Genomic DNA, 12852 nt, shown 5'->3' with positions numbered 1-12852 from the left:
GGTTCTGAGTTGGATGATCAGCCATGATCATAATAAATGGCGGTGCAGGCTCGAAGGGCCGAATGGCCTACTCCTGCACCTATTTTCTATGTTTCTATGAGCGAGAGAAAGTACTTGAAGGTAAAGTTGATCGATATACATTTTCCATCCACAGTAGTTCCACATCTGATGAAGTAGTAGCTCAGTGAGTCATTTAGTGAAATCAGAGATGGCTTTTGTGCCAAGATTATTACAGAAGGAAAATATTTGCTCAGTAATTTTTAAGCAGTTTGAGATGGATGTTAAGACGCTCTGTCATGCAGTGTAACACACCTCAGGATGAGGAGTAAGACCTGATTTGTTTTCCAGAAACACATGTTCCAATTTCAATACTTTTCCTAGATTGCTTCCAGCAAATTGCCTGTTGCAACTCAAGGGTGCCACTTTGATTTTAATTAAGCACAGCATGTCTTTGCAGATTTTAGCTTGTATTTCTGTTGCACTCTTCAAAAAACAAATAAAATTCAATAGTTTAATTTTATTGCCTTATATGTAAATACATGTATGTTCAGGTGCAATGAAAAACTGATTTGCAGCAGCATCACTGGCTCATGACATCAGATGAGCTGCATTTGCAAGGAAAACATTAGTATAGTACACAATTTTTACAAGAAAGGACACAATAAGGCCCATTCTACTGCAAAGTGGTAGTGGTCATAATGTTACTAAGCTGTGGTGATTAGATGGTTTAAGAATCGAATGATTGTTCTTGAACCTGGTGATGTGGAACTTCAGGCTTCTGTACCTACTGTTTGATGATGGCTAAGAGAAGATGGCATGGTTCTTTTGTTGAGATCGTTAATGATGGATGTTGTTTTCTTGAGACAGCACCTCATGTGGATACTACTGATGGTGGGTGGTGTGAAATGTGCCCAGGATGTAATGACCTGAGTGCTTCAGGAGTATGTATTGATTAGGGTGGAATTTCTGCCCTCTGAGATGTTACCGTTGAGCTAGAATGGATTGGCTGGTAGAGGTAATTAGAAACAGAGAGAGTATCAATGTAATTATTTTTTTTAAATCATTCAGAGAGACAAGAATGCCTCAGCGCACCCTGGGCAGAGCTCATACCCGGAGCCACAGGGTTGTGCATTCCAGCCGCCCCTCGGTGTATGATTGGATGAAGCCACACCTCGGTGTGTGATTGGATGAAGCCACACCTTGGGGTGTGATTGGATGAAGCCATCCCTCAGTGTATGATTGGATGAAGCCACCCCTCAGTGTGTGATTGGATGAAGCCACACCTTGGCGTTTGATTGGATGAAGCCACCCCTCGGTGTATGATTGGATGAAGCCACCCCTCGGTGTGTGATTGGATGAAGCCACCCCTCGGTGTATGATTGGATGAAGCCACACCTTGGCGTTTGATTGGATGAAGCCACCCCTCGGTGTATGATTGGCACTCCAGGGCATGGAAAAACTGCAGGGTTGTCTCTTTCACCTTGTTATCCTACTGCAAACACCAGAGCATTTTTCATAGCATGGTGTGCTCCATCAGGCTCCATCATTAAATGGTGAATTGACAACGGCTCACAGACTGTCAAGGATCTGGATGAGGGCAGTGAGTGAAACGTTGACTGCTGAGCGGTAAGTGGTAAGTAGGATACAGAAGAGTTTCATAGAGCTACGTAAACACAAAATACTCTGCTGATGCTGGGCTCAAAGCAACACTCACAACATGCTGGAGGAACTCAGCAGGTCAGGCAGCATCCGTGGAAAAGATCAGTCAATGTTTCGGGCCGGAACCCTTCGTCAGGACTGTAGAGGGAAGGGGCAGAGGCCCTATAAAGAAGGTGGGGGGAGGGTGGGAAGGAGAAGGCTGGCAGGTTCCAGGTGAAAAACCAGTAAGGGGATAGATCAAGGGGTGGGGGGGGGGGAAGCAGGGAGGTGATAGGCAGGAAAGGTGAAGAAGGAATAGGGGAAAACACAATGGGTAGTAGAAGGAGGTGGAACCATGAGGGAGGTGGTAGGCAGCTGGGGGAGGGGGCAGAGTGACATAGGGATAGGGGAAGGGAGGGGGAAGGAATTACCGGAAGTTGGAGAATTCTATGTTCATACCAAGGGGCTGGACACTACCTAGACAGTATATGAGGTGTTGCTCCTCCAACCTGAGTTTAGCCTCATCATGGCAGTAGAGGAGGCTATGTATGGACATATCTGAATGGGAATGAGAAGCAGAGTTGAAGTGGGCGGCTACCGGGAGATCCTGTCTGTTGTGGCGGACAGAGCAGAGGTGCTCGATGAAGCAGTCCCCCAATCTGCGTCGGGTTTCACCGATGTAGAGGAGGCCGCACCGGGAACACCGGATGCAATAGATGACCCCAACAGACTCACAAGTGAAGTGTTGCCTCACCTGGAAGGACTGTTTGGGGCCCTGAATGGTGGCAAGAGAGGAGGTGTAGGGACAGGTGTAGCACTTACGCTTACAGGGATAAATGCTGGGTGGGAGATCCGTGGGGAGGGACGTGTGGATAAGGGAGTCGCGGAGGGACCGATCCCTGCGGAAAGTGGAGAGGGGTCGAGAGGGAAAGATGTGCTTAATGGTGGGGTCCTGTTGAAGGTGGCGGAAGTTGCGGAGGATAACGTGCTGGATCTGGAGGCTGGTGGGGTGGTAGGTGAGGACAAGGGGAACTCTGTCCCTGTTGTGGTGGTGGGAGGATGGGGTGAGGGCCGAAGTGCGGGAAATGGAGGAGATGCAGGTGAGGGCATCATTGATGACGCAGAAGGGAAACCACAATCTTTAAAGAAAGAGGACATTTGAGATGTCCTGGAACGGAAAGCCTCATCCTGGGAGCAGATGCGACGGAGACTGAGGAACTGGGAATAGGAAATAGCATTTTTGCATGTGGCGGGGTGGGAAGAGGTATAGTCGAGGTAGTTATAAGAGTCAGTGGGCTTGTAGAAGATGTTAGTGGACAGTCTGTCTCCAGAGATGGAGACCGAGAGATCGAGAAAGGGGAGAGAAGTGTCCAAGATAGACCAAGTGAATTTGAGGGCTGGGTGGAAGTTTGAAGTAAAGTCAATGAAATTGACGAGCTCAGCATGGGTGCAGGAAGCAGCACCAATGTAGTCATCAATGTAGCGAAGGAAAAGTTGGGGAGCAGTACCAGAACAGGTTTGGAGCACAGACTGTTCCACATAACCAACAAAGAGGCAGGTATAGCTAGGGCCCTTGCGAGTTCCCATAGCTACACCCTTAGTCTGAAGAAGTGGGAAGAGCCAAAAGGGAAGTTATTAAGTGTGAGAACCAGTTCCACCAACCGGAGGAGGGTAGTGGTGGTGGGGAACTAGTGAAGTCTGTTATCCAGAAAGTAGCGGAGGGCTTTGAGGCCTTCTTGATGGGGAATGGAGGTGTATAAGGATTGGACATCCATAGTGAAAATGAAGCGGTCGGGATCAGGGAACTGGAAGTCATTGAAGAGGTGGAGGGCATGGGATGAATTCCGGATGTAGGTGGGGAGGGACTGAACTATGGGTGACAAAATGAAGTCCAGGTAGGCAGATACAAGTTCGGTGGGACAGGAGCAGGCAGAAACTATGGGTCTACCGGGACAGTCAGGCTTGTGGATCTTGGGGAGGAGGTAAAACCGAGCAGTGAAGGGTGTAGGAATCATGAGATTAGCGGATGAGGATGGAATGTCCCCGGAGTTGATAAGGGTGGTGATGGTACGGGAGGGAATGGTTTGAATTTTTTTGGTGGGGTCCTGTTCCAGGGGTAAGTAAGAGGAGGTATCAGAGAGCTGCCTTTTGGCCTCAGTGAGGTAGAGGTCCGTCCGCCAGACTACTACGGCACCACCTTTGTCAGCGGGTTTGATGGTGAGGTTGGGATTAGTGCGGAGAGAGTAGGGGGCAGTGCGTTCAGAGGGAGTGAGGTTGGAACAGGAGAGAGGAGTGGTGAAGTTGAGATGGTTGATATCTCGGCGACAGTTGGAGATAAAAAGATCGAGTGCAGGTAGAAGGCTTGGGCGGGGTGTCCAGGAGGGAGAGGAGGGTTGAAGATGGGAGAACAGGTCATCAGAAGCGGGAGGGGAATCCTTGCCAAAGAAGTAGGCTCGGAGACGTGGGCGATGGAAGAAGAGTTCAGCGTCATGGTGGGCACAGAATTCACTGAGGTGTGGACGGAGGGGGACAAAAATGAGGCCCTTGTTAAGGACAGAACATTCTGCTTCAGAGAGGGGAAGGTCAGAGAGGATGGTGAACACATGGCAAGAGTTGGGGCTGGGGTCAGAGGAGGGTAAAGAGTGGGAGGTCTCAGGAGGGAGACGAGGTTGGGATATTCAGGGAGAGCGGGGTTAGGGGATGATGAGGGATCAGAGGAATGGGGGGCGATGGGGGTAGGGGGAAGGTTGGGAGTTGTGGGGAGGATAGAGGGTAGTGTAGGAATAAGACGAGCAGTAGGAACCAGCAGCAGTAAGAGCGGTCCCGGTCTGGAGAGGGTCAGGACCTCAGTCTGAGCTGGATCTGGAGCTGGGGGTGGCAGAGCCTGTGGCCTACAGGGCCCCAGAACTGAGGTCGGAGTCGGAGGTGAGTGAGTCCTTGGCCCGCCGGGGGCTGGTCCCCATGTCTGGGAGGCCGTGGTTCGAGTCGGGGTCAGAGTCAGAGGTGGATGGGTCTTTGGCCTGCCGAAGGTCTGAGAAGTCGGGGTTCGGGCTGGAGCCGGTCGTCGTCGTGGGCTCCAGACGGACGAGCTTGTGGTCCTTCTTGGACGCGAGGAAGGAGAAGAAACGGCGGTTGGAGGTGTGAATCCGGCGGAGAATGAAGTGTAGGAGAGGTCCATGGCAGACGGTGGAGAGTGAGGCCCGGAGTGGTGGTAGAGAGAAGGACAGGGCCCGTAGGTATCTCCGCATGGCAGCGAGCGTAACGTGGAGAATCCGGCGGGAGCAGCGGAGCCCCTTTATCTTTCCTCTTACTGGTTTTTCACCTGGAACCTACCAGCCTTCTCCTTCCCACCCTCCCCCCACCTTCTTTATAGGGCCTCTGCCCCTACCCTGTTCAATCCTGACGAAGGGTTCCGGCCTGAAACGTCGACTGATCGTTTCCACGGATGCTGCCCGACCTGCTGAGTTCCTCCAACGTGTTGTGACTGTTTCATAGAGCTACAGGAGGTGAGTCTTTGGGCAAGCAAATGGAATGTGGAATTAGATCATCCACTGTGGTAGAAAACAGGAGTTAAACATTGAGAGATTGGCAGTTATTGATGTCCAGAGGCACCAGGATCCCATTGTATTTAACTCACGGAAATTTAACATGCAGATGCAGCCAGCAATTGGAAAGTGTTCTTTGTTGCAGGACGATTAAAGTTAGTGGGTAGAGAACAAAACAGAGAACCAAAAAGAATGAGGTAGTAAATTGGATTAGACATTGGCTATGTGGGAGGGGCCAGAGAGTGCCAGTAGAGGGCTGCCTGTCTGACTGGAGGCCTGTGACTGGTGGTGTGCTGCAGGGATCGATGCTGGGTCCATTGCTGTTTGTCATCTATAATCAATGATCTGGATGATAATGCGGTTAACTTGATCTGCAGATTTGCAGATGACACCTAGATTAGGGGTGAAGTGGACAGTAAGGAAGGCTATCATGGCTTGCAGTGGGATCTTGTTCAGCTAGTGAAATGGGCTGAAAAATGACAGATGGAATTTAATGCAGACAGATGTGAGGTGTTGCACTTTGGTAGGACCAACCAGGGTAGATTTTACACAGTGAATGGTAGGGCACTGAGGAGCGTGGTAGAAGAAAGGGATCTGGGAATACAGGTCCGTAGTTTATTGGAAGTGGCGTCACAAGTAGTTAGGGTCATAAAGAAAGCTTTTGGCTTATTGGCCTTCATAAATCAAAGTGCTGAGTACAAGAAATGGGATGTTATGTTGAAGTTGTATAGGGTGTTGATGAGGTCTATTGGAGTATTGTGTGTAGTTTTGGTCACCTACCTACAGGAAAGATGTAAATGAGGTTGAAAGAGCACAGAGAAAATTTACAAGAATATTGCCGTGTCTGGAGGACCTGAGTTATAAGGAAAGATTGAATAGGTTAGGACTTTATTCCTTGGCACGTAGAAGACTGAGAGAAGATTTGATAGATAGAGGTATACAAAATTATGAGGGGTACAAATAGGGTAAATGCAAGCAGGTGGGAGGGAGTTCAACTGGAAGTCATAAGTGAAATGTGAAAAGTTTAAGGAGAACATGAAGGGAAACTTCTTCACTCAGAGGGTCATGAGAGTGTGGAACGAGCTGCCAGCACAAGTGGCGCATGCGAGCTTGATTTCAAAGTTTAAGATAAGTTTGGACAGGTACATGATGGCAAGGGTGTGGAGAGCTATGGTCCTGGTGCAGGTTACTGAGAATAGGCAGCTTAAATGGCTCAGCATGGACTAGATAGGCTGAAGGGCCTGTTTCTGTGCTGTACTTTTCTATGACTCTAATAAGCTCTGGATTGTTACCTGAGCCACATGCAAATTGGCACAGGGTTGATAAAATCAGAGAGTTAAATGCATGCCTCAAAGATTGACGAGGGACAAGTGGTCTGAATTCAAGAGACATTGACACCAGTGTTGTTCCGATAGTATGGGCTCCACCTTAACCATGCTGAGAACTGTGTCCCAGTGAATCCCATAACTACAGTTGTGGATAGGCTTTAAGCTAGTGTCAATAGTAGGCAGATGGGTTCAACAGCTTGGAAAAACATGGATAAAATTAAAGGGAAGGTGAGTACAGGAGATATTACTATAGTCTCCAGGAAAAGGAGTAAGACAAATATTTTGCAAAGGGATAAGAATTTAACTTCTGGCAACATGGACACAGGCCAAAGGAGTTGTATTTGAATGATCTTGTAGCACAGTTAGAGAATTAGCAGGTATGATGTTGTAGGCATCACTGAGTCATGGCTGTGTTAAGATCACGGCTGGGAGCTTAACATCCAAGAGTATGGGCAGAGGGTGTCATTGAAATCAAATCCCAAGGAAGAAGTGATGTGGGATCAGAAGCCATAGAATTCTTGTGGACAGATTTAAGAAACTTAAACAATTTTAAACTTAACAAATTTAAGAAGATCCTGATGGGAGTTGTATACAGGCCTCCAACAGTGGCCAGGCTGTGGGGTACAAATTACAAAGGGAGATAGCCTTGTAGGAAGCTTGTGGTTGAGACCACTAAGGAAGAGGCAGTCGTGAAATGGATGTTGCATAATGTATCAGATTTGATTAGGGAGTTTAAGGCCAAGGAACCCCTAGGGAGAGTGATCATTATATAAGAACAGAAGTGACAGAGACAGAATTAGGCCAGTTGGCCCACTGAGTCTGCTTTGTTCATGGCAAGTTTATGATCCCTCTCAACTGCATCCTCCTGTCTCCTCCCTCTGTTTATTTACTGATACAACACTGAACAGGCACTTCCGGTCCTGCTTCAGCAACCTAAATACCTAATCACAGGGCAATGTACAATGACCAAATAATCTACAAAGAACAGTGCCCTTAAAAATATTCACCCCCCTCCCCGAAGTTTTCATGTTTTATTGTTTTACAACATTGAGTCACAGTGGATCTAGTTTGGCTTTTTGACACTGATCAACAGAAAAAGACTCTTTTGTGTCAAAGTGAAAACAGATCTCTACAAAGTGATCTAATTACAAATATAAAACACAAAATAATTGATCGCCTAAGTATTCACCCCTTTTAAAATGATACACCAAATCATCACTGGTGCAGCCAGTTGGTTTTCAAAGTCACATAATTAACTAAATGGAGATCACCTGTGTGCAGTCAAGGTGTTTCAGTTGATTGTAGTAAAATAGACCTGTATCTGGAAGGTCCAACTGCTGGTGAGTTGGTATCCTGGCAAAAACTACACCATGAAGACCAGAACACTCCAAGCAACTCTGCGAAAAGGTTATTGAAAAGCACAAGTCAGGAGATGGATACAAGAAAATTTCCAAGTTACTGAATATCCCTTGGAGTACAGTTCAGTCATCAAGAAATGGAAAGAATTTGGCACAGCTGTAAATCTGCCCAGAGCAGGCTGTCCTCAAAACTGAGTGACTGTGCAAGAAGGGGACTAGTGAGGGAGGCCACCAGGAGACCTATGACAACTCTGGAGGAGTTACAAGTTTCAGTGACTGAGATGTGAGAGGCTGCGCATACAACTGTTGCCTGAGTGCTTTACCAGTCACAGCTTTATGGGAGAGTGGTAAAGAAAAAGCCACTGTTGAAAAAAAACTCACATGAAATGTCAGCTAGATTTGCCAGAAGGCATGTGGGAGACTCTGAAGTCATCTGGAAGAAGGTTCTATGGTCTGGTGAAACCAAAATTGAACTTTTTTGGCCATCAGGCTAAATGCTGTGTTTGGCATAAGCCCCCTCCTGTTGAATGCAAGGTTATTGTTGCAACTCCACTCGACCAGCTGATCTGTCTCACTCCTGTACACCTCCTCATTACTGTCTGAAATTCTGCCGTCAATAGTTGTCACTGGTGAATTTATAGATGCATTGAGCTGTGCTTAGCCACACAATCGTGAGTGCAGGGAGAGAAGAGCATTGGGTTAAGTATGCATCTTTGAGATGCACCAGTGTTGATTGTCAGTGAAGAGGAGATGTTCTTTCTGATCTACACAGACTATTGTTCTGGTGAGGAAGTTAAAGATGTCCAATGTTCAAAAGTAAATTTATTATCAAAGCACATATATATCACCCTATAAAACTGAGGATCATTTTCTTGCAGGCATTCACAGCAAATCCAAGAAACACAATGGAATCAATGAAAGACGGCACCCAACAGGGCAGACAAACAATCAGTGTGCCAACAGACAGCAAACTGTAAATACAAAAGAGAAAAAAAGTATATTAATAGATATAGCCATTCCAAACACACACAACGTACGGATGTAACCATTCGAAGCACACACAACGTATGGATGTAACCATTGCAAACACACACAACGTACAGATATAGCCATTCCAAACACACACAACGTACAGATGTAACCATTCCAAACAAACACAATGTACGGATGTAATCATTCCAAACACACACAATGTACGGTTGTAACCATTCCAAACACACACAATGTACGGATGTAATCATTGCAAGCACACACAATGTACGGTTGTAACCATTCCAAACACACACAATGTACAGATTCAATACATGAAAAACACCAGAAATATGCTGAATTAAAAGAGGAAATTGAAAGACTTTGGAACATGATCAGGTGACTGACTTTTCAGTAGGTGAACAGTGACCACAACTCCTTAACTTTCAGGATAGTTATAGATTAGGATAGTTATGGTCCTTGTGGAAGAGTTTTAGACTGGATTAGGGGAAATTACAAGAGCTGTAGGTAGGAACTAGGAAGCGTTAATTGGGAACACCTTTTCTCTGGCAAGTCCACATCAGACGTGTGGAGGGTGTTTAAAGATCAATTGCACAGGGTACAGGAAAGGTGTGCTCCTGTTAGAGTGAAGGACAGGGATGGAAAGATAAGAGAACCTTGGATGTCCAGAGAGGTGATGAATTTAGTCAAGAAGGTAAAGGGAAAGTATGTAAAGCTTTGGAAGTCAGGATCAAATGAAACCCATGAGGATTGTGAAGAAGCTAGAAAAGAATTAAAAAAGGGAATTGGGAAAGTCAGGAGGGGCCATGAAAAATTCTTGGCACATGGGATTAAGGTGAATCCCAAGACATTCTATACATACATCACGAGTAAGGGGATAACCACAGAGAGGGTGGGTCATTTGCTTGGAAGCAGAGAATGTGAGTGAGGTATTTAATGAGTACTTTGCTTCAGTATTCACTAAGGAAAAGCATATGGAGGGCCAGGAGGTCTGTGATGAGTGTATAAGTACGTTAGGACATCTAGAAGTCAAGGAGGAGGAAGTGTTGGGTCTCCTAATGACTATTAAGTTGGATAAGTCCCCAGTGCCTGATGGGATTTACCCCAGGTTATTGAAGGATACAAGAGTCAAGATTGCTGGTCCCTTGACCAGTATCTTCATGTCCTTTCCAGCCACGGGTGACGTCCTGGAGGACGGATGAGTGGCTAATGTTGTACCTCTAGGAAGGGAACAAGGGAAAATCCTGGGTACAGTATACCGGTGAGTCTCATGTCTGTTGTAGGGAAATTGCTGGAGAAAATTCTTGGATAGGATATACCTGTATGAGCAATTGGAAACCTATGGCCTAATTATAGAGCACTGAGGGCAGATCTGATAGAGGTTTACAAGATTATGAGAGGCATAGAGAGTAGACGGGGAGCATCTGTTCCCCAGGGTTGAAGTATCCAATACCAGAGGGCATGCATATCTGGTGAGAGGCTTTAGGCTCTGCGGGGGGGGGGGGTAAGATTTTTACTCGGAGAATAACGGATGCCTGGAATGCCCTGCCTGCTGTGGTGGTAGAGACTAATACATTAGAGGCTTTTAAGAGACGTTTGGATAGGCACATGGATGTGAGGAAGATGGAGGGATGTAGACATTGTGCAGGCCGGAGGGATTAGTGTTTGGGTGCTTAGCTGGTTCAGCACAACATTGTGGGCGGAATGGCCTGTTCCTGTGTTGTACTGTTTTATGTTCTATACCCATACCTCAGTTTTACCAGCCTGAGCTGAGAAAAAATAAAAATAATAACAAATATGGGGTTAGTAAATATGCTGCTGAGGAGGCAGACTGCTTGGGATGGTTAGTTAGGCTCTACTGGCTCCACATTGGTGTGAGTTCCGGGAGAGGAGGTCCCTGAATGCATTTTTGGAGCCAAGCTGTTGGGAGAAGACAGTGTAGCAACGTGCAACACCAAAACTCAGTCAAGTTCAGGGGGAGGCAGGGAGCACAGTGTAAAAAGAGCTCTGTCCCAGATATGATTAAAATTCCAGGTAGATGTGGGATAGTCCACCATGTGACTAATCCCGCTTTTTTAATCTGTGTCAATATTTAGCTATTGATTGATTGAAAGCAGATGACCTGATCCAGTTGATTTTCACTGCTGTCTGTGCACAAACTGACCAGTAGTTTTCACATCACAGCAGCAGGCCACCAGGACCTGACGTTCCACCTCCAAAGAACTCTGCAGGTGAAAAAGGCCATTGTATTTTCATTGGAACACATACCAATCCTCATAGAGGGATCAGAAGTGGAGAGAGTGAACAGCTTCAAGTTCCTGGGCATCAAGATCTCTGAAGATCTGACCTGGTCCCAACATATCGATGTAGTCATAAAGAAGGCAAGACAGCGGCTATACTTTATTAGGAGTTTGAAGAGATTTGGCATCAACAAATACACTCAAAAACTTCTATAATTGTACCATGGAGAGCATTCTGACAGGCTGCATCACTGTCTGGGATGGAGGGGCTACTGCACAGGACCGAAAGAAGCTGCAGAAGGTTGTAAATTTAGTCAACTCCATCTTGGGCACTAGCCTACAAAGTACCCAGGACATCTTTAGGGATTGGTGTCTCAGAAAGGCAGAGTCCATTATTAAAGACCTCCAGCACCCAGGGCATGCCCTTTTCTCACTGTTACCATCAGGCAGGAGGTACAGAAGCCTGAAGGCACACACCCAGTGATTCAGGAACAGCTTTCCCTCTGCCATCCGATTCCTAAATGGACATTGAAGCTTTGGACACTACCTCACTTTTTTTTAAATATGCAGTATTTCTGATTTTGCACATTTGTAAAAAAAATCTATTCAATATATGTAATTGATTTACTTGTTTATTATGTTTTTTTTCTCTCTCTGCTAGATTATGTATTGCATTGAACTGCTGCTGCTAAGTTAACAAATTTCACGTCACATGCTGGTGATAATAAACCTGATTCTGATTTCTTTTGGTCTGGTTTGTATACTGGTTACTCAAGGCTGTCGATGGGCCTTGGCCTCTGGAGGTTGGAGGCTCCTCAGTGAAACTCCAGCCCTTTTGGCTGAGGTGGGGTCAGGGATCCAGACCCCAAAACGTGTTGAAATCATATTTCTTCCTTTCTTTTTCCAGATAACTAAAACACTGCCATTAGATAAAACTAAAGTGCAGACCTTTGATGAGAAGGCCTATCTCTCCAGCAAGCTCCTGCAGCTCGGAGAAGATCCCTATGGGCACCATGCGTTCAACCAGCGGGAGACTGACAAGCTGGCCAGTGACAGGGAGATCCGAGACACCAGAAACTACAGGTATGGACAACTGAAGATGCTGCTTCTGTACTCCATTCTCTCCCAAGTGTCAGGCCTTGTTATGGCAGCTTCTGATTCTTTCAATCACAGAACATGATGTCACTAGAAATGTATTGACCTGAGGGGGTGGGGGAGTGGGCCACTTTCTTGAAGAGCTTCAGGCCTTCTGGTGAAGTTGCCTCCCCAGTGACGTTAAGGAGGGAGTTCCAGGATTTAGTCCCAGTGATGCCAGAAGGCTGACACGTCAGGCAGTGCAAGCCCTGGAGGGGTTCTTGCAGATAGTGAGGCTCATCTATGCCCCCTGCCTTTGTCCTGGATAAAGGAGGTCACAGATGGTGTGAAAGAAATGCTGGATAATGCACACGGCAGCCATGGGCACTGATGGTGGAGCAGTGGTGTTTGAAGTGCTGATTGCATTGTTTGAGCTTCTTGAGTGTTGCTGGAGCTATACTTGTGTCCGTGAAGGCTGCTGTGGCCTGTGGAATTGTGAGGTAACTTAAAGGGGTAATTTCTAAGCCCCATGCCCTCTGCTTCCTCTGTCACATTGTAGGTAAATGTTTGGAGATGGTTTGCAATCTGCACCCAAACCTACTTGTGTCCTCACCCACTATCTCCATATTTCTGGTTTCGGATGCAGGAAACAAGGTTGATTTGCCCATACACTGGTCCA

At 46.6% G+C, this 12852-nt stretch overlaps 1 protein-coding gene across 7 annotated transcripts in view; it reads left to right on the top strand.

Moving 5' to 3' along the window:
* Nucleotides 1–12852, top strand: part of LOC134349510 (polypeptide N-acetylgalactosaminyltransferase 16-like) — a 262565-nt gene that overhangs the window by 67021 nt on the left and 182692 nt on the right. For all 7 annotated transcript variants that reach the window (XM_063053987.1, XM_063053962.1, XM_063053996.1 and 4 more), the window contains one exon: nt 12007–12182. In XM_063053987.1, the coding sequence (XP_062910057.1) occupies nt 12007–12182 (176 nt within the window). The remainder of the gene's footprint in view (nt 1–12006; nt 12183–12852) is intronic.

Source organism: Mobula hypostoma, chromosome 1 (assembly GCF_963921235.1).
Source record: "Mobula hypostoma chromosome 1, sMobHyp1.1, whole genome shotgun sequence".
Lineage (NCBI taxonomy): Eukaryota > Metazoa > Chordata > Chondrichthyes > Myliobatiformes > Myliobatidae > Mobula > Mobula hypostoma.
The sequence above is the reverse complement of the archived record's forward strand: the minus strand, read 5'-3'. Positions and strand labels throughout refer to the sequence as shown.